Source organism: Mastigoproctus giganteus, chromosome 4 (assembly GCF_048544385.1).
Source record: "Mastigoproctus giganteus isolate SK-2022 chromosome 4, ASM4854438v1, whole genome shotgun sequence".
Lineage (NCBI taxonomy): Eukaryota > Metazoa > Arthropoda > Arachnida > Uropygi > Thelyphonidae > Mastigoproctus > Mastigoproctus giganteus.
Window position 1 is genome coordinate 192,829,165 of NC_143578.1, and position 24,695 is coordinate 192,853,859.

A 24,695-nucleotide genomic window follows, 5' to 3' on the forward strand; every position below is an offset into this window, starting at 1 on the left:
AATGCTTGTTAGAGTATAGCAAAGTGCTCTCCTATCAACTCAGTAGTATCTGTATTAACTAGTATGCTCTTTTACAATCTTACTATTTGTTACAGGATACATTGTCTTGGTGGAAAATCACAAAGAAGCAAAAGCTGACATTTATCAACCTATTCACAAAGATTAAAGGAATTCAGTCACTAAGAATTCGAAAATGTCAACATGGGATAACACTATAAATTATGAAAATATAAGCAACAATAGTCAATCTATATTTATGTTCTTAAAACCTCTCAATAGAATATTTCCCCTTTTATCCCCCCAACAAAACAAGTTCATTACCTGGTTTCTGATGCTTTCTTTCTAGAAGAAATAATTCAGAGAAATTAGCCAGTCGCTTTGATCGTGGTCTGGTCTCTATATCTTCATCCTCTGGAAGGCTTCGTTTGGGCTCTTTGGCTGGCTGTAAATTAAAAGAATGATGATACAGCAAAAACTTTTTTTTTAATTAAAAAAAAACATCAATACATGCTTGTGTACTGTATACAAGCTTGTTTATCTAATACAAAAGGTATGAGAATTTTGAAGGTAAAAAGTGTTTTTCACATATACATTCAAGAGCCAAACCATTTTAACCACCCATCTCCATGAGCGGACACATCTTACAGCAACTAGAATTGACATCACTGACTAGCATAGCATATATAATGATGGCATGGGTAGTGCTTCTCAGTTCAGTGTGAAGCTTGTGCAATGGGGAAATGGAAGAACATGACAGAGTTTGAATGGGGAATGATTTCCAGCCCTAGAAAAGCAGGGGCCAACATCTCAGCAACCGAAGGCATTGTAGGTGCGGTAGTGAAGGTGTGGCAGAAATGGTCCAAAGAGGGGGGAGACAACCATCTAATCTAATCGAAATCCCTATTACTATGTAGTAATAGGGATTTCTTTCCCTTATATGATGAATATGGTTACAGTAAGCTGAATCTAATGTTTTTCCTACCAATATCTTTTTTACAACACATTCATCCAAATAACTAAGGACTGACTTTTGAAGTTCCATTCATTTGTTTGAGTTCTGCTTTCACTCATTTCCAATAGTTCTCCATGTGACTGGTCTGAGCTCCTGTAATCTGGTCTTTAAAGTTCTTGCTATGATTAGCATTAGTAGAGGCATATGATGCAAGAAAGCAAGTTTATATAGCATCAGCTAAAGAAAAAAAAAAAGAAAAACCCTTCCCATTTCACCCATCCATTAACTCCAAATGTTTGTCTAGTTCTGCCTTGAATTTATTTAAACTGTCAACTTCTACAACGACAGAAGTTTGTTCCAGCAATCAACCATTCAATTGCTAAAGGCAAAACATTACTGGCTGACAATAACATGCATGTAATTTTTTTTATCACGTAAATATTCAATATCTGCATTACATGCATCCGACAACTGTTGGGCCTCCAGTATCAAAATGCTAATAATAGTAGCAAAGCAGCACTGTCAATTTGTGCCACATTATCTAGCCTAATGTGGTGCGAGGTTGGCCTGTGCAGACATTGCTCCTTAAAGCTCTTCAAACAGAGAAGTTTTTCCTGATTTATTTTCTGCTTTATTAGTTTAAATTGTCATATTAACTTATTTTCTAGAGTAGCTTTATATTCCTAGTTACGATACTTAGTTTAAAGTTTAACTTAGACAGATATTTCGTAGATATTACTTAGTATCGGTAACGGTATCAAATCCACGTGTCACAAATTGAACGAGAGGTCTTTTAACCAAATTTAGTCGATTTATTAACCAATTGTTATATCAAATTATCTTCTATAAGTAGATTATAGACCTAGTCAGGATCCTTAGTTTATTCTAAATTGAGATAGCGAGATTTCGAAGCTAATCAATACTTACGAGTCCGTAGAAATACCGTTCGTGAATTCCCGCCATTTTTACACGATAGCATAAGCTTAGTGTAGTATACTGCATAATATAATACTGTCAATTAATCAGTAAATCTATTAATCTTGATAAACTTTATTGTCAATTAAATTGTATTTTTAACTCTATAAATAATATATAACGACTTAATCGTAACAAATAATTAATACATAACTATAGTGGTACACGTGATACGGAAGTTGTATAAAGGGAACACTAGATACCGAAAAAAAAAAATATATATATATATATATAACATAACTGTTTTGGGATATAACTTAAGGATTTAATTTTTGTTTTAAATTTTATTGAATTAAATTGGAATCATGACTCTGACCAGAGCAGCAAAGCAAAAGGCTCAAGCTAATGGGAGTGCTGTGGTTCAGGGGAGAACTGAGGGGGCAGTTGCCCTCTGAATCACAGTCTATTAAAATGCACTGTTTGCTTGATGTTTGCGGAGCAGTCGGGTACGGGACATGATACTGCCAAGGGGGATGTCTTTGTGTGTGCACGATGTAAGGAGTGCAAGGAAATCAGGCGACAACTCAGCGTTGTTATGGGCCTTTATGAGACCTTGAAGGACAGGGTGGATGCCCTCGAAGGAAATAAATTGAGGGGCCCATCAAGCTCTCAGCTGCCCACATCAACGCCAGAGCTTGCACTTGGTCATCAGGCAACACAGGGGCAGCCCCCTAGGCAGAATGCGCTGGTCCAACAGGAACTAGTAGTTGTTGGTGACTCTATTGTCAGGGAAACGGGGAACATGCTTTGTAAAAAGGATAGGTGGAATAGGACCAGGGTATGTCTGCCAGGGGCAAAGGTTGATGACATTATAGAGCGGATATCATCTTTTAAGGGCACAAAAGGTGATATAGTTGTACACGTTGGCACTAATGATATTAAGAGTAGGAGACCGGCGGAATTACTTAGCAAGTACAGGTCACTGTTGAAAAAAAGCCATGAATTAGGGTTGAACTTGAAAGTGTCTGCAATTCTGCCCAGACACGACAGGAGGGAGTATATGATGAGAGCCTTGTCGATCAATTTGGCCCTGGAGGGATTGTGCAAGGCTCAAGGGGTAGAATTTTTTTCAGCCTGGACTGTACTTGTTAACAGGAGAGATTGCTTCTACAGGGATGGGATACACTTAAATAGAAAGGGTGCAAGAATTTTTGCTGATGCTGTCGAGGCAGTGTTAGGTGGGTCGGAAAACTGCTAGTTGGGGGGGATACAAGGACTAATAGATTAACAGTAGCCACTGGCAGAGGTGGAAGTGATTCTTGCACTGCTTCTATTCAAATGAGCAGAAGTCTGAAAAACAAGATGCAGGATATTTCAGAGACTGCTGGTAGTCATTGCGTTACAAGTAAACACATGGGTTGTGTTAGGGTAGCTAAGAATAGAAACAGGTGCATGTATACCTGCGTGTACACCAATGCTAGGAGTTTGGTAAATAAATTTGATGAATTTGAGGTATTGCTCAAAACATCAAAGGCAGATATTGTTGGGATATCAGAGACGTGGTGTCACACAGATATAAGTAATGCGGAACTGGAATTTGGGGAATACAATGTATATAGAAAGGATAGACAGGACAGGAGGGGAGGAGGGTTTATGCTATTAATTAAGAAACACATAAAGTCAAAGAAAGTGAAGCCAGTTGACATCGATGGACAGGGAAGTGTCGAGTCAGTTTGGTGTGACATAAGCATAGGGAAATCAAAATTGAGAGTAGGAGTGTGCTATAGGCCTAATGACTCTGATGAGTATAATAATATATTGTACAGGGAAATAGAGTGGGCCAGTAAATCAGAGAGTCTTATAATGGGGGATTTTAATTTCCCAGATATTGACTGGAATTTGTGGGTTGGTCACTCGCACACTAGCAAGGCTTTTGTGGATTTATTGGATGATTGTTTTCTACATCAGCATGTTCGTGAGGCAACAAGAGGGAGCAATACTCTTGATCTGATTATCAGTAGTGATTCTTCATGCATTAAGAACCTGCAGATAAATGAACCACTAGGTGGCAGTGATCACAGTGTGTTGAAGTGGGATTTACTCAAGGAGGTAACTACCATCAGAGGTAAAGGGAAGGGTTTTTGTTTTCGTAAAGGCGACTATGATGGTCTGAGACAGTATTTAAATTCTATACAGTGGGACCAACTGATGATGTTACCAACAGCAAACTCAAAATGGGAAGCATTCAAGGAACTAATCTTGGTGGCTACCAGGCTTTACATACCAACTAAGAAATATTGTTCAAGGTTTAGGCCTAAATGGTTGTCAGATGGACTAATGAGACATGTGGCAGAGAAGAAAAATGCATGGGATACATACAAATTAATGGGTGACATGGAAGCCTATGATAGATATAAGTTGGTCTGTAACCAAGTCACAAAGGAGATTAGGCAGGCAAAGGCAGACTACGAAAAATCCTTGGCAAAGGATGCAAAGAAAAACAGAAAGGAGTTCTTTACATACTTGAACTCGAGAAGGAAAGGGATGAATCAGATTGGTCCACCGGATATTGATGGTTCAACAGTTGAGGATCCTGCTCAGGTGGCTAACAATCTAAACGAGTATTTTGCATCTACATTCACGCATGAGGAGTTATTCAGGAAGGAGAATGATGTAGGTAAAGTAAACATTGGCAGTGAGCTGGATGATTTTGTAATAAGTGAGAGGAAAGTGGAGGAGAGATTGTTGAGGATAAACATAAAAAAGGCACCTGGGGTGGATGGGATCTATCCAGTTATATTAAAGGAGGCAGCAAAGGAAGTATGCAAACCCCTAGCCATAATTATGAGAGCTTCTTTGGACTCAGGGGAGGTACCCATAGACTGGAGATGTGCAAATGTAACCCCAATTCACAAAGGAGGATCAAAGGCTGACACAAGTAATTATAGACCTGTTAGTTTAACTTCTGTTCCAGGTAAATTAATGGAGGCACTGGTTAAAGAGGCACTGCAGGATCATCTAGACAAGAATTCAGTTATAGCTCAGACGCAGCATGGTTTTGTTAAGGGCAGGTCTTGCCTGACCAATTTGATTGGATACTATGATGTAGTCACAAAAGAACTGGATGCAGGGAATAACTTTGATATTATATATTTGGATCTTAGAAAGGCTTTTGATACTGTTGCACATGGAAGACTGTTGCACAAATTGGAGCAGTGTGGCATTGGAGGCAAATTGCTGCTATGGATAAGGGGATGGTTGAGTGGCAGAAGACAGAGAGTGGTAATCAATGGACACTGCTCAACGTGGACTAATGTTATTAGTGGAGTTCCTCAAGGTTCAGTGTTGGGTCCATTGTTGTTTTCGGTGTTTATGAATGATATTGATGATGGGATATCAAGTTTAATGTCTAAGTTTGCAGATGATACAAAGGTTGGCAGGGTCGTTAAGGACACTACTGACGCTATGCTGCTGCAACAGGATCTGGAAAGGTTGAACAGATGGGCTGAGAGGTGGCAAATGAAGTTTAACATTGACAAATGTAAAGTACTACATATGGGTAACAGTAACCCCAGAGCAATGTATCAACTCTGCGGTACTACACTGACAGTGGTGGAGAATGAAAAGGACCTGGGGGTAATTGTGCAGGCAGATATGAAGTTCTCTGAGCAGTGCAGACGAGCTGCAAGAGTAGCTCATGGTGTCTTGTCAATGATATACAGGAATTTTTCTAGCAGGGATAAGAAGGTGATTATTCCCTTGTATAAGGCAATGGTTAGGCCACATCTTGAGTACTGTATACAGGTCTGGAGGCCTCATTTCAAGAAGGATGTAGAGCTGCTGGAACGGGTACAGAGAAGGGCAACAAGATTAGTAAATGGAACAAAGGGTTTCTCTTACGAAGAAAGGCTTAAGTTTTGCAAATTACAGAGTCTGGAGACTAGGCACCGGCGAGGTGATCTGATAGAGGTGTATAAGGCTTTGAATGGTTTGAGCATGCTCAATGCCAATGGGATTCTTCATCTTTCTCAGAATAATCACCTCAGAGGGCATAAATTCAAATTGAGGAAGGACGGATGCCGGATAGATGTGCGGAAATTTGCCTTTGGCCAGCGGGTGGTTGGTTGGTGGAACCGACTTCCATCACTTGTTGTTGAAGTTGATAGCCTAAACAAATTTAAAGCTCAACTGGACAGGTATTTCAAACGAACGGAGGGGTGAAATGGGAGAGGGTTTTTTTTTTTTTTTTTTTGGCTGATGCTGAATAAGCTTGCTTTCTTGCATCATATGCCTCTACTAATGCTAATGCTAATGGAAATTCCACATAGCAACTACCAAAAATCCATGGTTGCTTCACTAAATATTTTTGCCTTTACTAATAGGAATTCAATCTTTCCTTATACATACAGTCCACCTATTGCAGAGATTTACAAAGTGAATGGGGCATCACCAAATTCTGGAATCATATCAGTATGGTTTTCACTCTGATTTCCTTTCACTGCACAGTGATATAACTGATTAAAATGCAATTACTGAGTAAACAGAGTTCCCAAACCGTTATATCTCATATCCCCCCCACCACTTAAAATATTTCACAAAAGTCATGCTCCCATCTTCCAGAACAAGTGCAAATTAACAGATTCATATATACTTCAATAAATTTAATCTCAAAGATTGAAATAAAATATGCTTCATACCAAGGTTAGTGGAGTAGTTTGTAAATATTTTGATAATAAAAAAAGTGCTTCATAAAAACAATGTGTGCCCACAACTTCTGGAGTAACACATTTAAAAAAAAAAAAAAAAAAAAATCCCGATTTATTTCTTCATGTACTTCAACCAAGAAGACTTTTTGCCATTTTGATGAACAGTATATAACAGTCTTTAGAGTAAAAATAAAAATTATTACCGTGTTATATATTGTAATTTATTTATCAGCTGTGTTTTCGGCGAATTGATATTCAGTGAACTGAATTTTTCAGTGAATTTTCCTAGACCTGTATTAAATCAGACATACAGTAATAAATTAATTTCTCCAAAAGCAAACTGATTACATATATTACACACTGAACTCCTATTAAAAAAATTAAAAAATTAAATCTTTAATTCCATTATTTAGTATGTTCCTTGTATAGAGCATTCAAAAATAACTAGATGTACCCAGCGTAACATACACCATCTTTCTAATTATGGCATAAATAGTTTAATCTAGATCCTCCAGTCTTCACCATTCTTGTTTAGTTAGTACAAAAATTCTACAGCAGTCACCTGTGGGATGTATGCATATGTCTCTATTTGCAGGTGATTCCCCGTCTCCTCCAAAAAATATTGCAGCAACCTCCGTTTTGGATGTAGGAGCGATACATCATCTCTTATCTAAGTCCCACACATTCATTGCACATGACTCAGCAAATGAGTTAACTTGTCGGAGCATCTCATCCAATTGTTGCATTACTTCGGCCATACACCCTTAGTTTGATTGTTTTTCCAAGCTGTTTTGAACTGAATTGTTGCTTCAGCAGAATCTAAAAATATAAAAGTTGTCCATATCATGGCTTATTTGCCTCGTCTGGATATAGCATGAGACCAAATGGTAAATCTGGCTGTCTATTCTAAAACAGTAAGACCATTTCTAGGCAGTGATTTAATCTTTGCACCCAATGATGTAAACGCCATTGCTGAGTTGTACTCTCGTATATGTTCTCTGTAGTTATTTGCTTCATGTGTATCTCCTGTAAGCAGCTCCTGTGAAACCTTTCCATCATGACAGCATTTAGTGTATTTATTCGATGTGTTTAACTCATATCCCCAGTATCTTGCATTGCAATACGCACAGTCGAAACACATATTTCCTAGATCATACTCTTCCACATTAATTACAGCTTGTTGATTATTTGCATCCTGTACTTCTATTTGATTAGTCCTACAGCATTTTGCCCATCTTCTCATTTCCAATCATGCTTCTCTTTCTTCAATGTTTTCCGTCCGTCTTTGTAGATTTTCGTTTCAGTCTCTTAGTCTATTAGATCTCTCCTCAAATGTTTCATTAGCATTTCTTCTACATTTTCTCAAAGTTCTTACACTGTTCAGCCATTTTACACTTCTTAAAACTTAGAATGGTATATTAAAATTGAGATAAAATAAACAGTTCAATAGTTCATACATCAATAGCTTTCAGGTGTGGGTTGCCTTTCTTCAGTCAAAAAACGTTAGTACAAAAATTAATAAAGAATGCTCAATAGCATTAGTAGAGGCATATGATGCAAGAAAACAAGCTTATACAACATCAGCCAAAAAAAAAAAAAACTACCTTCCCATTTCAACCATCTATTCGCTGCAAGTGTTTGTCTAGTTCTGCCTTGAATTTATTTAAGCTGCCAACTTCTACGACAGATGGAAGTTTGTTCCAGCACACAACAACACACTGGTTAAAGGCAAACTTCCGCACATCTATTCTACAAGAGGGAGTAACACTCTTCATCTGATTATCAGCAGTGATTATTCATGCATTAAGAATCGACAGATAAAGGAATCACTAGGAGGCAGTGATCACAGTGTACTGATGTGGTGTTTACCTGAAGATGTAACTACCATCAGGGGTAAAGGGAAGGGTTTTTGCTTTCATAGAGGCAACTACAGTGGTCTCAAATTTTAAGTTCTATATGGTGAGACCAACTGATGAGTTCCCAACAGTAAATTCTAAATGGGAAGCATTCAAGGAAGTAATTTTGGAAACTACTACGCTTTTTGTTCCAACTAAGAAACACTGCTCTAGGTTTAGGCCCAAATGGACATCAGATGAACTAATGAGACTCGTAGCAGAGAAGAAAAATGCACAGAATGCACATAAATTGTCAGGAGACACAGAAGCCTATGGTAGATACAAGCTAGTCTGTAATTAAGTCAGAGCAGGTTAGGCAAGCGAAGACAGATCATGAAAAATTTTTGGCAAAGGATGCAAAGAAAAACAGCAGACTTCTTTACTTATATAAAGTCTAAGAGAAAGGGGATGAATCAGATTGGTCCACTTGATATCAATGGTTTGACTGTAGTTGATCATTCTCAGATAGCTGCCGAACCAAATTGGTATTCTGAATCTACATTCACACATGAGGAGTTATTCAAGGATGAGAGGGAGATGTTTTTCAAACTCTAACAGGGAGTTAAATAATTTTGTAATAACTGAGAGCAAAACGTAGCAGAAATTGTTGAAGTTAAACATAAGAAAGGCACCTGGGGTAGATAGGATCTATCCAGTTATATTAAAGGAGTTGGCAAAGGAAGTAAGCAAACCATAAGCCATAATTATAAGAGCATCCTTGGACACTGGAAGGAAGTCCCCACAGACTGCAGATGTATCTCCAATTCACAAAGGGGAATCAAAGGGGGAGACAAATAATTATAGACCTGTTAGTTTAACTTCTGTTCCAGGGAAAATAATGGAGTCACTGGTTAAAAAAGTATTGCAGGATCATCTAGACAAGACAGCAGTAATAATTCAGACACAGCATGGGTTTGTCAAGGGGAAGTCTTATCTGACCAATCTGATTGCATACTATGACGTGGTCACAAAAGAACTGAATGCAAAAAATAATTTTGATATCATATACTTGGAATTTCAGAAAAGCTTTCCACAGTTGCACTTGGAAGACTACTGTACAAATCAGAACAGTATGGCATTAAGGGAAAGTAGCTAAAATGGATAAAAGAATGGTTGAGTGGGAGAAGACAGAGTGGTAATCAATGGATACTGCTCTACGTGGACTAATGTTATTAGAGGTGTACCTCAGAGTTCGGTTCATTGTTGTTTTGTATATTTATCAATGAAATTGATGAAGGAATATCAAGCTTAATGTCAAAGTTTGCAGATGATACAAAGGTTAGTAGAGTTGTTAATAACAGTAATGACAGTATGCTTCCGCAACTAGATCTGGAAAAGTTGGGCAGATGGGCTGAGAAGTGGCAACTGAAGTTTAACATTGACAAATGCAAAGTACAGGTGACACCCGCTTAACACTGATAATTCGTTACGGAAAAACAGAGCGCTAAGTGACCCCCACATTCCCATAAGGTAACATATGTATTTGTGAGTTGCGGTCGGTGCCACACGATATTTCCTAATCAATAATAAATGGTAGTGAAAAGATGCACAAATGTCGGTCAAAATATTTAATATTCAAATATTTGTACATATAAAATATTTTGCATTACATACGTATATAATTATGTGGTAACTACTTACGTATCAAAATTAAACTTAAAATTCCATTTAAAATCATGAATTTAATTGATTTAATTAATTGATGAATTTAATCATGAAAAATGTGTCGATTTTGGGTTGAACTTTGGCCTTCTTCTAAATAAACTAAAAGTGGTATTAATTTTAAATCATCCGCAGCGTTACCACCCAACAATAAAGTCACCCGATCCTTTGCCGCTTTGAAACCTGGCATGTTTTTTGCTTCTTTCAATATGAAACTTCTTTTAGGCATTCATTTCCACAAAAGTCCTGCTTCATCTATGTTATAAACTTGTTGAGAAGTATAACACACAATATCCCTCTTCAATAATTTTAACAAGTTCTTTTTTGAAGGTTTCGGCTCCTGCACTTGCGGCTTCTCCCTGGATTTTAAATCAATTCAACCAGCATTTACTAGTTTTAAATGGTTCCACATTTTTTTTTTTTTAGGTGAGTTTTCTTCAGATCATCATATTGGCTAATCTCTTTCTCTTTTTTTTTAATAATATTTAACTTAACTGAATTCTGCATTGGATATTATTTTCAATAAAATTAGTTCAAGTCTTTCCATTTCAATCCTAATAGCCGGCCTAGCCCTAGTTGCTTGCAGTGGAACAGCTATCTTTCCCGCTGCTAAAATTAATTCTTTATTTTTTTATAATTGTTCTTACAGTTAAACTTGCAAGTCCTAAATTATGGCACACATCCGCTTGTCGTTGACGGGAATCGATTCGCTTCAAAACGTCTAATTTAATTTTCAAATTCAGTCTTTTTCTTACATTTATAGTCTTCGTACTGAGCCCAGACGTTGCTTTTTCATTCTTATCGGCCATTATTAACTCTTCTAAAATGTAACTGTGTTGGTTGCATTAATTAAGATACAATGTTCAAGTAAACTGTCCGTTACGCACAATGTCTAATACTGTACTGAGTGATGACTAGACTTCGGATAAATGCATATAACGCAAATATTACAAGCAATGCACTTGATCATTTTTTAAAATGTTGATCTATAACAAGTCACTGTACTGCAATTAATTTAATGTGCGAGAAAATTTCACTGAGCGTGAGAAAATTTCTGAAGTCGGCGTGGGAAACGTTTTAATGCTGTTTTGCTATTCATTTTCTAGCTATCGATTCCATCAAATGAAACGATTTCATTAAATATGTAAAAAGGCAATCTGTAAAAGAGCATTATAGTAATCTGTGACAGCGTTATAGTCAGATACGGGTTATAATATAAGAACAGCGTTATAGCGAATCAGCTAAAACAAACCGCATTATAACAGGGGCCTGCTGTACTGCATATTGGTAGCAGTAACCCCAGAGAAATTTACAACTGGGGAGTGTTACACTCAGTGTAGTGGAGAATGAAAGAGACCTGGGAGTAATTGTGCAGTCAAATATAAAATTTTCTGAGCAGCGCAGACAGGCTGCCAGAGTAGGTCATGGGATCTTGTTAATGATATACAGGAATTTTGTGAACAGAGATAAGCCTGTGATTATCCCCTTGTATAAGGTAATCATCAGGCTACACCTTGAGTAATACATACAGGTCTGGAAGCCTCATTTTAGGAAGGATGTAGAGTTGCTAGAAGGAGTACAGAGAAGGGCAACAAGACTGGTAAATTGAACAAAGAGGTGCTCTTATCAAAAAGAAGTTCTGCAAATTGCAGCTTTGGGAGACAAGGAACCTGCGAGACAATCTGATTGAGCTGTATAAGGCCTTGAATGGATTGAACAGGCTCGATACTGACGGGATTCTTCCTCTTGCTCTGATTACAAATCTGGGGGGGGGGATAGATTCAAACTGAGGAAAGACAGTTGTAGAATAGATGTCCAGAAGTTTGCCTTTAGCCAGTGGGTAGTTGATTGCTGGAACAAACTTACATCTGTTGTTATGGAAGTTGATACCTTAAATAAATTCAAGGCAGAACTAGACAAACATTTGAAACGAATGGATCAGTGAAATGGAGTTTTTTTTTTTTTTTTTTTGGCAGATGCTTTATAAACTTGCTTTCTTGCATCATGTGCCTCTACTAATGCTAACTGCCTTTCTTCAATTTGAATTTGTCCCCTCAGGCAATTAATCTGGGCAAGAGGAAGAATCCCATCAGCAGCGAGCTTCCTCAAACCATTCAAACCTTATACAACATCAGATCACCTTGCAGGTGCCTAGTCACCACACTAATTTGCAAATCTTAAGCCTTTCTTCGTAAGAGCAATCCTTTGTTCCATTCGTTAATCTTGTTGCCCTTCTATGTACTCGTTCCAGCAGCTTTACATCCTTCCTAAAATGAGGCCTCCGGGGCTGTATACAGTACTTAAGGTGTGGCCTGACCATTGCCTTATACAAGGGGATAATCATCGCCTTATCCCTGCTAGAAAAGTTTCTGTATATCATTGACAAGACACCATGAGCTACTCTTGCAGACTGTCTGCACTGCTCAGAAAACTTCATAACTTACTGCACAATTACCCCCAGGTCCTTTTCATTCTCTACCACCTTGAGTGTAGTACCATACAGTTAATGTTACTCTGGGGTTACTGCTACCCATATGCAGTACTTTTCATTTGTCAATGTTAAACTTCAGTTGCCACCTCTCAGCCCATCTGATCAACATTTCAGATCCTCTTGCAGTAGAGTACTGTCATTAGTGCCATTAACAACCCTGCCAACCTTCATATCGTCTGAAAACTTAGACATTAAGTCTGATATACTTTCATCAATAGCATTAATAAATACAGAAAATAACAATGAACTCAACAATGAACCCTGGGGACTCCACTAATAACATTAGTCCATGAACAGCGGTGTCCATTCATTACCACTCTCTCTCTCTCTTCTCCTACTCAACCATCCCTTTATCCACAGCAGCATTTTGCCCTTAATGCCATACTACTCCAATTTGTGCAGTAGTCTTCCATGTGCAACAGTATCAAAAGCTTTCCTAAGATCCAAGGATATGATATTAAATTATTTTTTGCATCCAGTTCCTTTGTGACCACATCATAGTATCCAATCAAAATGGTCAGACAAGACTTCCCCTCAACAAACCCATGCTGTGTCCAAACTATAATCGAAGTGTTGTTTAGATGATCCTGCAGTGATTTTTTAACCAGTGCCCTGATTAATTTCCCCGGAAGAGAAGTTAAACTAACAGGTGTGTAATTACAGTGGTGTATGCTAGAACGAATGTAATTGGTTCTAGAACCTCGTTTGTTATAGCACCTGTTTGTTCTAGCACACATTGAAATGTATGTATTTAGGGGTAATCCGTTCCAGGCGCGCAGCCTAGAGCAAAGTTACCATCTAATACGATTTAAACAGGAAAAATATAATACAAAATGAAAAATATATAAGTGTAAAAATAATATAAAATTAATTTATTTAACTTTTATACACTGTACATAAAATTTGAAAAGCATAAACAATATTCCCCAAATAAAAATCATAAAACCTAGAGACTCCATTCGCGACCTGAGCACTTTATTTCTTCCTTGTTTTTTAAAATTGTTCTGATTGTTGATTTAGCCATACCATATTCAGCACTTATACACTTTTTCCACTTTATCGCTTGGAAATTATTTCTTTCTTAATCTCTAAGTTAATTAGCTTTCTCACTCTATTTTGCCGGCTCATGGCTAAAATTACATAGCAGAATAATTAAAAAATATTTTCCCTGATAAAGAGCAAATAACCAGATAACAGAACCTTACAAACAATAACAAAGGTGATAAATGATGCTCTAATCAAAGCAGGAAATTAGAGCGAGAAGCGCTCTACTCAACACGTCAGGCACACGCGCGTGATACAGCGCCCTATAGTATTCCTCCATGTTCATTGCAACATCTTGATTTTATTGATAAAAACTGTTTGTTGTAACATTTGTTCATTGTAGCATACCTGACTGTACTTGTGTCACCCTTTGATCCTGCTTTGTGAATTGGAGATCTCCAATCCATGGGCACTTCCCCTGAGTCCAACAAAGCTCTCATAATTATGGCTAAGGGTTTGCTTACTTCCTTTGCTGCCTCCTTTAATATAACTGGATAGATCCCATCCACCACAGGTGGATGGGATCTATCCAGTAATGTTTATCTTCAACAATTTCTCCTCCACTTTGCTCTCAGTTATTAAAAAATCATTTAACTCACTACCATAGTTTAATACACCTCTGGTATTCCCCTCCCCGAATAACTCTTCGTGTAAATGTAGATGCAAAATACTTATTCATTTTGCTAGCTACCTGAGCAGAATCATCAACAGTTGAACCATTGATATCAAGTGGACCCATCCTCTCTCTCTTGCTGTTTTTTTTTGCATCCTCTGCCACATGTATCCCCTATAAGCAGCTCTCGTAATAGAGTAGGCATCTCAGACAGTGGGTCAAGTGAAACCTTTCCATCATGACAGCATTTAGTGCATTTATTCAATGTGTTTAACTCATGTCCCCAATATCTTGCATTACAATACTCACAGTTTTACCACATTTCCTATGTCATGCTCTTCCACATTAATTACAGCTTGTTGATTATTTGCATCCGGTATTTCTATTTATTAGTCCGATGGTGTTTCGTCCATCTTCTCATTTCCAATCTTATGGTGCTCATTTCCAATTATATGGTGGTTGTGAGAGGTGAATGGATCCTGGCAACAATTAACAGTTGGGAAAACTGTTAGTACAAAAATTAATAAAGAATGCCCCAGTGTGGTGGTCATGCGAGGTGAATCGTGTGAACGGGTACTGGCAACAATTAGCAGCTGGAAAGATTTAGGCAGCATACCTAAGAGATTTATATATACAGCAACTCTAACTACGTAAGTCTAAATTTCCCCCATGCTTGTGGAGCACTCGCAACAATGCTCGCAGAATTATTTGATTCAAAAAAAGGAATGTTTGACGAACATGTAAATAGAATTATTTATTGTATTTATTCAATTTTTTATTTCATACACAGGAAAAATGACAAAAGTGTGCAATTTAAAAAATTTCAAATTATAAAATTACAAAAAAAATTAGGAGACAAGCATAACGTCAGTAAGTTTTACCTCTCGAGGTAAAACATACTGACGCATCATTTTAGTTCGTAGTAAATCACCAGAGTAGATGAAATAGCATAGTTTTGTTACATCTTATATTGTGAACACCTTCACAATGAATTACCCTGATATTGCAATACCTCAAAACAATGCTTTGCCAGCAGAGAAGCTAAAGCTAATGTTACTTATTCTTGGCAGATAGCACCACCCAGACAGCACTGTTTCGAGGCTTCTTGGCCTCTCACCAGTGAGCTGGTAGGTGCCCTGGTAATACAATGAATGAAAACCCAGTTATGAAGTATAACTCCACAATATGAGAGATGTCTGACAATGTGTGACAGCAAAGACTAGCCGCCCGGGCTAGCCGGGTGGGTAAAGTGCCTGCTGGCAAACCAAAGGTCGCGGGTTCGATTCCCGCCTCGGGCTTGGATCAAAGTACTGAAAAAACCTTGGGAAGTGCATTATGGCTACAGAAGCCTATGCACCAACAACTACCAAAAAAAAAAAAAAAAAAAAAACAGCAAAGACTAAAAGGGGTTTGGGGCAAACTTGTTCATTTAGCAGATTTTTCATAGCAGTAATGGAGGCATATGATGCAAGAAAGCAAGCTTACATAGCATCAGCCAAAAAAAAAAAAAAAAAAATATTTTACATATCCATTCCCTCTAAGTTTGTCCAGTTCCTCCTTAAATTTATTTAACCTATCAACTTCCACAATGACAGATGGAAGTTTGTTCCAGCAATTAACCACCCACTGGCTAAAGGCAAATTTCCACACATCTATCTATTCTACACCTGTCTTTACTCAATTTGAATTTATGTCCCTTCAGGTTCATAATCTGAGCAAGCAGAAGAATCCCATCAGGATTCAGCATGCTCAACCCATTCAAGGCCTTATACACCTCAATCAGATCACCTCACAGGTGCCTAGTCTCCAGCCACTGCACTTTGCAGAACTTAAATCTTTCTTGGTAAGACCAACCCCTTCGTTCCCATCAACAATCTTGTTGCCCTTCTCTGTACACGTTCAAGCAACTCTACATCCTTCCTAAAATGAGGCCTCCAGACCTGTATGCAATACTCAAGACGTGGCCTGACCATTGCCTAATACAAAGGGCTAATCACCTCCTTTTCCCTATTAGCAAAATTCCTGTATATCATTGACAATACCCCATGACCTGCTCTGTCAGCCTGTCTACACTGTTCAGAAAACTTCATATTTGACTGCACAATTACTCCCAGACCTTTTTCATTTTCTATCACCCTAAGTGCAGTACAACACAGTTGGTACGTTCCTCTGGGGTTACTTCTACCCATATGCAGTACTTTGCATTTGTCAATGTTAAACTTCAAGTTTGCAGCATCATCTGCAAACTTCAACACTAAGCCTGATATACCTTCATCAATGTCACTGATAAATATACAAAACAGTGGGCCTAATACCGATCCCTGGGGAACTCCACTAATAACATTAGTCCAAGAAGAGCAGCGTCCATTGATTACTGTCTTTTCCTGCTCAACCACCCTTTTATCCATTGTAGCAACTTACCCTTAATATAAAGTGACCAGACGTTAGGAAATTAGAACAGGATTTCAAGTTTTGTAAACTTGTTACTCCGCACAAATCATGTAAGTTGCAATTTGTGTGTTCTGTTTAAAAATGCTTATGCATGCTATTGAAATTTATAAAGAAAAGAGAAGATTATCTTAGAAATAAACGCCTCTTGAAGCATTTCTAAAGAAGACAATTCCTTGTGCAACAAACCAATGAGTGTGCATTTAGTCGATGATGAAGAATAAACATTCTTTAACATTTGTAAGTCATAAATAATTTGTCTATTATCATAATTTGCTTGATTTTACAGGCTACGTTTTCATTTCTTTGGATAAATCAATCATTGTTTAAACAAACTAATTAGTTAGCTAATTTCGTTGCTGATAACGTAACCCCTATTTTTAACATTATGTCTATGGGAAATAAATTTCCACTTTAAGAGTGCACGTTAGGAACAAATTAACTCGTAAAGTCGAGAACTACCTGTACTACAAAATAATGAAGAATTCACTCAGCGGAAAAATATTTAATTTCTCTTGTTTTTATTATTAAAAGAAGTATGTATTTTTATTATTAGTATTATTTCACAGAAAAAAAAATCTTTTTTCACTAAACAAAAATGAAAGTCTGTTAAAAACATGACCCCTCTAATAAGTGTTTTTTTATTTCCTTCTAATAACAATTATTTATCTCGGTTCATGTCCTTCACGCAACCTACTGTTCATCATGTAACATAACATAAGGGGTATATTTCCTGACTTAAAATATAATATTTCAAAATTTTAATATTTCTTAATATCCTATACATTACATTTATTATCCTATTTTTATTTGGTCTAAATTCAAAACATCATTTTAAACTCAAAATGAAGACAGCTTCTCTACAATGGAAAATCACAATAAGTTAGCGTTTGTCCAATTTTACGAATATTAGCGGGTCTCGATCACACAAGTCTGTCCAACATGAGGGAGTACCTATACTGAATTTTAGCCTTTCTGTAAAAAAAAAAAAATATATATATATATATATATACAATAAACTTATTTTTCTTATTATTAAATTTGGTTCTACATGGGAGCATCAGGTTCGTGGTGACCCCAACCAACCCACTAGTTATCTATAAATTAGCCCTAGAATGGATAGCCAAATGTACCATAGCTATATATAAATATATAGTTTGTTTGTTAGTTTGTTATTTGGTTTTTTAGGAGCATTAGCAACTAAGGCCATATTGCTCCGGAGATATGCGGTGGTCATTCCCTGACCTTTCCGCATCCTCTGTATTTGGTGGGCACGGGCTTGAACCCCGGTCTAATCAAGAAGCGTGTGCTACGCACTGCTGCTCCTGCCCACCTGGCTACGGAGGCACCTAAATATATAGTAATATATAACACTACAAAATTAATGTAAATTGGAGTAATTTGGAGAAATTACAGAAATTTAAGGAAATTAACATTCTCCCTCTTGGCCATACATCTGCTACTTCCTCAGGGGCACTGAGCAGACACATTGCCAAACTAGAAGAATGTATCATACATACCCGTTTCTGTAATCTCTATGCCAGTTTTGATAGGTTAACTTTATGTCATAACTTGGTGGAAAGATTTTTGTGGACATATATATATATATATATAGGCTATATTTGTTTTGTTTTTTTAAGAAGTGCGATATTTTATTTTATAAGTTTTGTTCAAAGAAGTGTATGTATTTAATTTATATTTCATATGTGAATTTTTTATAAATGAAAAAATAAATTTTAAAAAATGTGTATATTGTTTCTAGGAGGGATTATAAAATTCCCCCTCCCCCAAACCATACTGCTCCAATTTCTACAGTAATCTTCCATGCACAACAGTGTCAAAAGCTTTCATGAAATTCAAGCATATGATATCAAAATTATTTTCTGCATCCAATTCCTTTGTAACCACATCATAGTATCCAATCAAATTTGTCAGACAAGGCTTTCCCTTCATAAACACATGCTGTGTCTGAATTATTACTGCAGTCTTGTCTAGATGATCCTGCAATGCATCTTTAACCAGTGACTCCATTATTTAGCACTCAACAGAAGTAAAAACATAAGTATGAGGCTTTCAGCCCTAAACACCTTTTTAATTTAAAAATCATTAACGTTAGTTTAACTTCTGTTAGTTTAACTTCTGTTCCGGGTAAAATAATGGAGTCACTGGTTAAAGATGCATTGCAGGATCATCTAGACAAGACTGCAGCAATAATTCAAACACAGCATGGGTTTGTTAAGGGAAAGTCTTGTCTGACAAATTTGATTGGTTATTATGATGTGGTCACAAAGGAACTAGATGCAAAAAATAATTTTGATATCATATACTTGGATTTCAGGAAAGCTTTTGACACTGTTGCGCATGGAAGACTACTGTACAAATTGGAGCAGAATGGTATTCAGGGTAAGTTGCTACAATGGATAAAAGGATGGTTAAGTGGGAGAAGACAGAGGGTGGTAATCAATGGGTGCTGCTCTTCGTGGACTAATGTTATTAATGGAGTCCCACAGGGTTCGGTGTTGGGTCCACTGTTGTTTTGTGTATTTATCAATGATATTGATGAAGGTATATCAGGCTTAATGTCGAAGTTTGCAGATGACACAAAGGTTGGCAGGGTTGTTAATGACAGTAATGGCAGTGTGCTACTGCAACAGGATCTAGATAATTTGGGCAGATGGGCTAAGAAGTGGCAACTGAAGTTCAACCTTGACAAATGCAAAGTACTGCATATGGGGAGAAGTAACCCCAGAGAAACGTACCAACTGTGTGGTACTACACCTAAGGTGCTAGAAAATGAAAAAGACCTGGGAGTAATTGTGCAGTCAGATATGAAGTTTTCTGAGCAGTGCAGACAGGCTGCTAGGGCGGGTCATGGGGTTTTGTCAATGATATATAAGAATTTTGCTAGCAGGGAAAAGGAGGTGATTGTCCCTCTGTATAAGGCAATGGTCAGGCCACGCCTTGAGTACTGCGTACAGGTCTGGCGGCCTCATTTTAGGAAGGATGTAGATTTGCTTGAGCGTGTACAGAGAAGAGCAACACGATTGGTGAGGGGAATGAAGGGATTCTCTTACCAAGAGAGGCTTAAGTTCTGCAAATTGCAGTGGCTGGAGACTAGGCACCTGCGCGGTGATCTGATTGAGGTCTATAAGGCCTTGAATGGGTTGAGCACGCTGAATTCTGATGGGATCCTTCCACTTGTTCAGATTACGAACCTACGGGGACATAAGTTCAAATTAAGAAAGGACAGATGTAGAATAGATGTGCGGAAATTTGCCTTTAGCCAGCGGGTGGTTAATTGCTGGAACAAACTTCCATCTGTCGTTGTGGAAGTTGATGGATTGAATAAATTTAAGGAGGAATTGGACGGCATTTGGAGGGAATGGTGTGATTTTTTTTTTTTTTTTTTTGGCTGATGCTGCATAAGCTCCTACACTTGCTTTCTTGCATCATGTGCCACTACTACTACTACGTTGTATTAATTTTATTACGAAATTCCATGTATTGTTTGAATTCCTTAAAATAACTTTTACCCATTTTCCTTGTTGTTTAATAATTTTGGCTGTATTTTATATTAATATTCTGTTACACTCTAGATATATTACAGAATATATTAGTCCCTATATTCTGTTTGTTATTTGATTTTTTAGGAGCATTAGTAACTAAGGCCATATTGCTCCGGGAATATGCGGTGGTCATTCCCTGACCTTTCCGCATCCTCCGTATTTGGTGGTCACGGGCTCAAACCCCGGTCAAGAAGCGTGTGCTACGCACTGCTGCTCTTGCCCACCTGCATCCACAAACCGACGTGTGCTGGCCAAATCACCAACTACTCTATATTCTGTTAGCCCCTATTGCCATCCACTGGTTGTTACAGGTTTGTTTTGTTTGGCACATGTATTTAACTCAAGCAAATAAACGGATATTGATATCTCCTGAAATCCAACAAGGTGAAAACCTATAACATTATTTTAAACTCTTAAAAAATATACATATTTCTCTTCTATCCAGAAGGTTACAAGTTATAATTACTTTAACTGATAAAATTAATAATTTAAAAATATTGAATTTCGGCTAATAGTTTTAGATATAAACATGCCGTAACCTAACCCTAATCCCATACCTTATAACTCAGAAGTTCACCGACATCCATTGCCCTCTAATTATGTCCCTGTGTGTATTAAAATCTTACATTGGATTTCAATAATACAACTCGGAATAGAACAATTCTCAAACACGAGAAAAATAGTATCACCCAAACATAACAACAAAGTATAAAAGAGAAATCTAGTCTCTTACGCCAACCAGCGCAATATAAAACCAAAGACTTCGAAAAATGTTTGCATACACAGTCCCAGAACGCCACCTTTCAATATATCAGTTCTTATTAGATTCCCCATAGCAGCCAGTGAAGTCACGACAGGATATTATTATTGTAATTAGCCGTATGGTACAAGGAAGGAAGCCTGAGGCTTTGCTGCACCAGCCAAAAAAAAAATTTGAGTTACCCCCTGAGAGAGAGAGAGTCAGAAATAGAAGGGAATCACTCAAGAAAGAGAAGAATGATGATATCCAGCTCAGGACCCTGGGTGTGCCGATTCCGTACTCACCAGATGCGAGCCCCTCGGGGTATGCAGAACACCAAACCGCTACGCCAAAGGGGTGGGGTAAATTTCCGTTTTTACCCTCGAAAGGAGGGACCGCAACTTCCTGGCAGCTGCAGCACTTTATCCCATAAGATTTTAGAGAGCTGTTGTGACACGCCCGGGTAGTAGGGAATAAAAGCGGTGAAGGTGGCGTCATTGCTACTGGTCCCCCCTCCCTCCCCGTAGCGATGACGCCATCGCTATCGATAGGGTGTGTTGCGCGGTCACAGGCTTACAGGTCACACTTATCTAGGGCACTGGCAGTGTAGCCACATCTGCTTTTATTTTAACAATCTCATCACGTCTTTTATCCAATGAACTGGAATGAGTCCAGGCGCAGGTTAGGAGGGCTCGCATGGTACCAATAAGCTGGCTTTGATCGTGTGCTGAAGGTTAGTGGGTAAATTGGCCAGTACACATTGGTTTGCGGTGCACCGAAGATTCTAAACGCGTGCCCTCGCGCCAAACAAGAGAATCTAAAAAGGGAGAGTATTGCCTGACTTCAGTACAATGGTGAATTGAATAAAGGGTGACAGAGAGTTGAGGTGTCACAAAAGTCGATCCCCTGCTGTCCTGCGTGGAATGATGATAAACACATCGTCGATATAGCAACACCAAAAGGCTATAGGATCTGACAAATCCACAAAGGCGAGACCTGTCAGCTCTTCCATAGCAATGTTTGCCATGACCGAGCTGACGGATGCACCCATAGGCATACCATGAATTTGAAAACTTCGGTCCATCACAAACCGACGTGTGCTGGCCAAATCACCAACTACCGGTGAACATACGCTCATATCCAGCGCTTCACGGTACCGCGCGAGCCTTCCTAACCCGCGTCTGGACTCATTCCAGTTTATTGGATGAAATGGACTCATTCCAGTTTATTGGATGAAAGGGGCGGTGAGGTTGTTAAAATAAAAGGAGATATGGCTACCCTGTCGGTATGTCTGGGCGGGTAACACAGTGGTATCGTCACCGTCCTTCCCACATTGGGTGGAAAAGGCCCGGGTTCGGATCCCGTCGATGATGGGAGGAACATTAATGGGCTTTTATCACTTCGTGGCTGAATTGGTCGGTCTCAAGCGTAGATAGCAAGGTTCCCCCCCCCCCCCAGAAACTGGGGTTTTTCGTCCAGCACACAGACAAATCGACCATAGAACACACGAAATTAACAGACATAATACACAGCATGGCAAATGAATTTAATTATTCGGATGGCCTAAATATAATAGTTTGGTTTTTTTACCCTGCCTGTGCCCTAGATAACTGTGACCGTGCTGCACACCACTTCCATCGCCTTTATCCCCTACTACCCGGGAGTGTCACAACAGCTCTCTAAAATCTTAAGGGAACACAGAATAAAGTGCTTGCAGCACCAGGTAGAAAGTTGCGGTACCTCCTCTCGAGTGTAAAAACGCCGATTCCCCTGTCCCTGTGGCGTAGAGGTTCAATGTACCGCATATTTTGTTGTGACGGCACAGGCAGCTATATTGGAGTATCTGGCAGGAGGCTCCATGGTCGAATCTCCGAACGTGAGAGAGCAATCTGTTCGGCAGATTCAGAACACTCAACACTTACGGAGCACTTCTGGTCTTTCCAGCACAACCTCGATCCACGCCACGATGTTGAAATTAGCGACCAATCCCGAAACTACCGTCACTGCATCTAGTTAGAATCGTTACACATTTCCTGTTGTCGAGGTGCCTTTAACCGAAATAAAGAAGACTGCATCCACCCCATAATGGAAGCAGTTATCCTACAGAATGATAAGCGTTGGCCCATGCTTCATACTCAAGCACTACGTTTACAACCACAAACCTCCATTTCCAACAACTGATTGTTACCTGCACACATTTCACCTCGCACAGCCACCATGACTGAGCACCTGGTATTTTTTGTTTTATAATAACGCTGATTCCCCAATTGAAAAAGGACTACACAAGTCCGAAAGCTTTTGGTAGATGTATTTATTTTTGTTTTCTTAACTAGTTTTTACTAAAATTGAAGGATTTTTCTCTCAAACGAGTCAGAAGGTCGCTTCGCTCCCCTCTGACTTGTGTCACACGAACCTGAATTACACGTTTTTATATTTTAATCTTTTTAGTGGGGGAACACCCCACAATTGAATCATTGCCTTTAGACATGTTGAATTCTAAAATTAAACTCACAATTTAAAAGTGACGTGCCGAGGCGTGGTCTTTGAGACCAGGGCTCCCACTCACAAATTTTAAAAAAACTTAGATTGCAACTTAAATAAACCCAAAAAAAACCTAGTTTTCATCATATAGTATAGCAACACAAATAAGATAAAACTTACCATGCAAAAATATCTTTTATTTAATTGTAATCAGAATTTTCATCCCATTCAGTTCCCTCCACATTTATTTTTTGAAGTTCTTTCATTTTTTTCAAACGTTCTTCGCATCTTTTATGACAAGTTCCTTGTATGACTTCTTTTACCAATTCTGATTTAGGTTTCCATGTATAGCAATTTTGATTAGATCTATTTATCGCCTGTTTTGCCATTAGTCGATTTTTCACAGTTTCTGGTTTAAGGGAGTTTGTGGCTTTTGTTTTTATATGGTTTACTTGGGAGAACATTCTTTCTACGCTTGCCGAAGAGTGAGGTAAAATAGTTAGACTGGTCATAAAGTTAGATAAAATCTCATATTTATAATTATTAAAGCCATCTTTTACATTACGTAACAGATACCAAAACTCAGGGATGGTTTTGTAAGAGAAATCTAAATCTTGATTTAAACGAAATGATCTCCATTCATCATCTAGAAGATCTAGTTTGTCTTCAGAAACAAGGTGTGGGAACTGCATTGCTAAATGGAAAATTGAGGATGGCGAATTGGCACGATCATGTATCACTGCTGGGTCAAGAACATTGAGACTGGCGATAATTCCATCATCATTTAGAGGAAATCTTTTTCTGATTTCCATACAAAGTTCAACAAGAAATTTTAAACAATCATTTTTAAACCTGCTTTCACTGTCACCAAGTGGTGTTGAATTTAATAAGGCCATACAACGGCCTCCCAAATATATTTTATTCAGAGGCTTATGATCTATTGCATTGCTTGGATCAATTTCAACCAGCTTGCACGAAGTAATGACTTCTTCTTTTATGAAAAAACTAAGTATATTTTTATACTCAATTGAAACCATTGAATGAAGTAAGTGCAATCTGAAATGCTCAGATTGAAATTCAATATTCAGGCAGTTTATTTTCTCCAGTACATATCCTAAAAACAACAACATATGCTTAGTTCCTTTGGTGATCATAGTATTGTAAATATTCCCTGCACCATCGA

At 38.1% G+C, this 24,695-nt stretch overlaps 1 protein-coding gene across 1 annotated transcript in view; it reads right to left on the bottom strand.

The window, feature by feature from the left end:
• LOC150087289 (beta-catenin-like protein 1) overlaps positions 1-21,057 on the bottom strand; it is a 233,417-nt gene extending 212,360 nt beyond the window's left edge. Inside the window, exons 1-2 of the mRNA XM_090371950.1 lie at positions 20,850-21,057; positions 322-442 (exon numbers count right to left, since the gene is read on the bottom strand). Coding sequence (XP_090228076.1) covers positions 322-442; positions 20,850-20,879 — 151 coding nt within the window. The 5' untranslated portion in view covers positions 20,880-21,057. The remainder of the gene's footprint in view (positions 1-321; positions 443-20,849) is intronic.
• Positions 21,058-24,695: the final 3,638 nt, after the last annotated feature.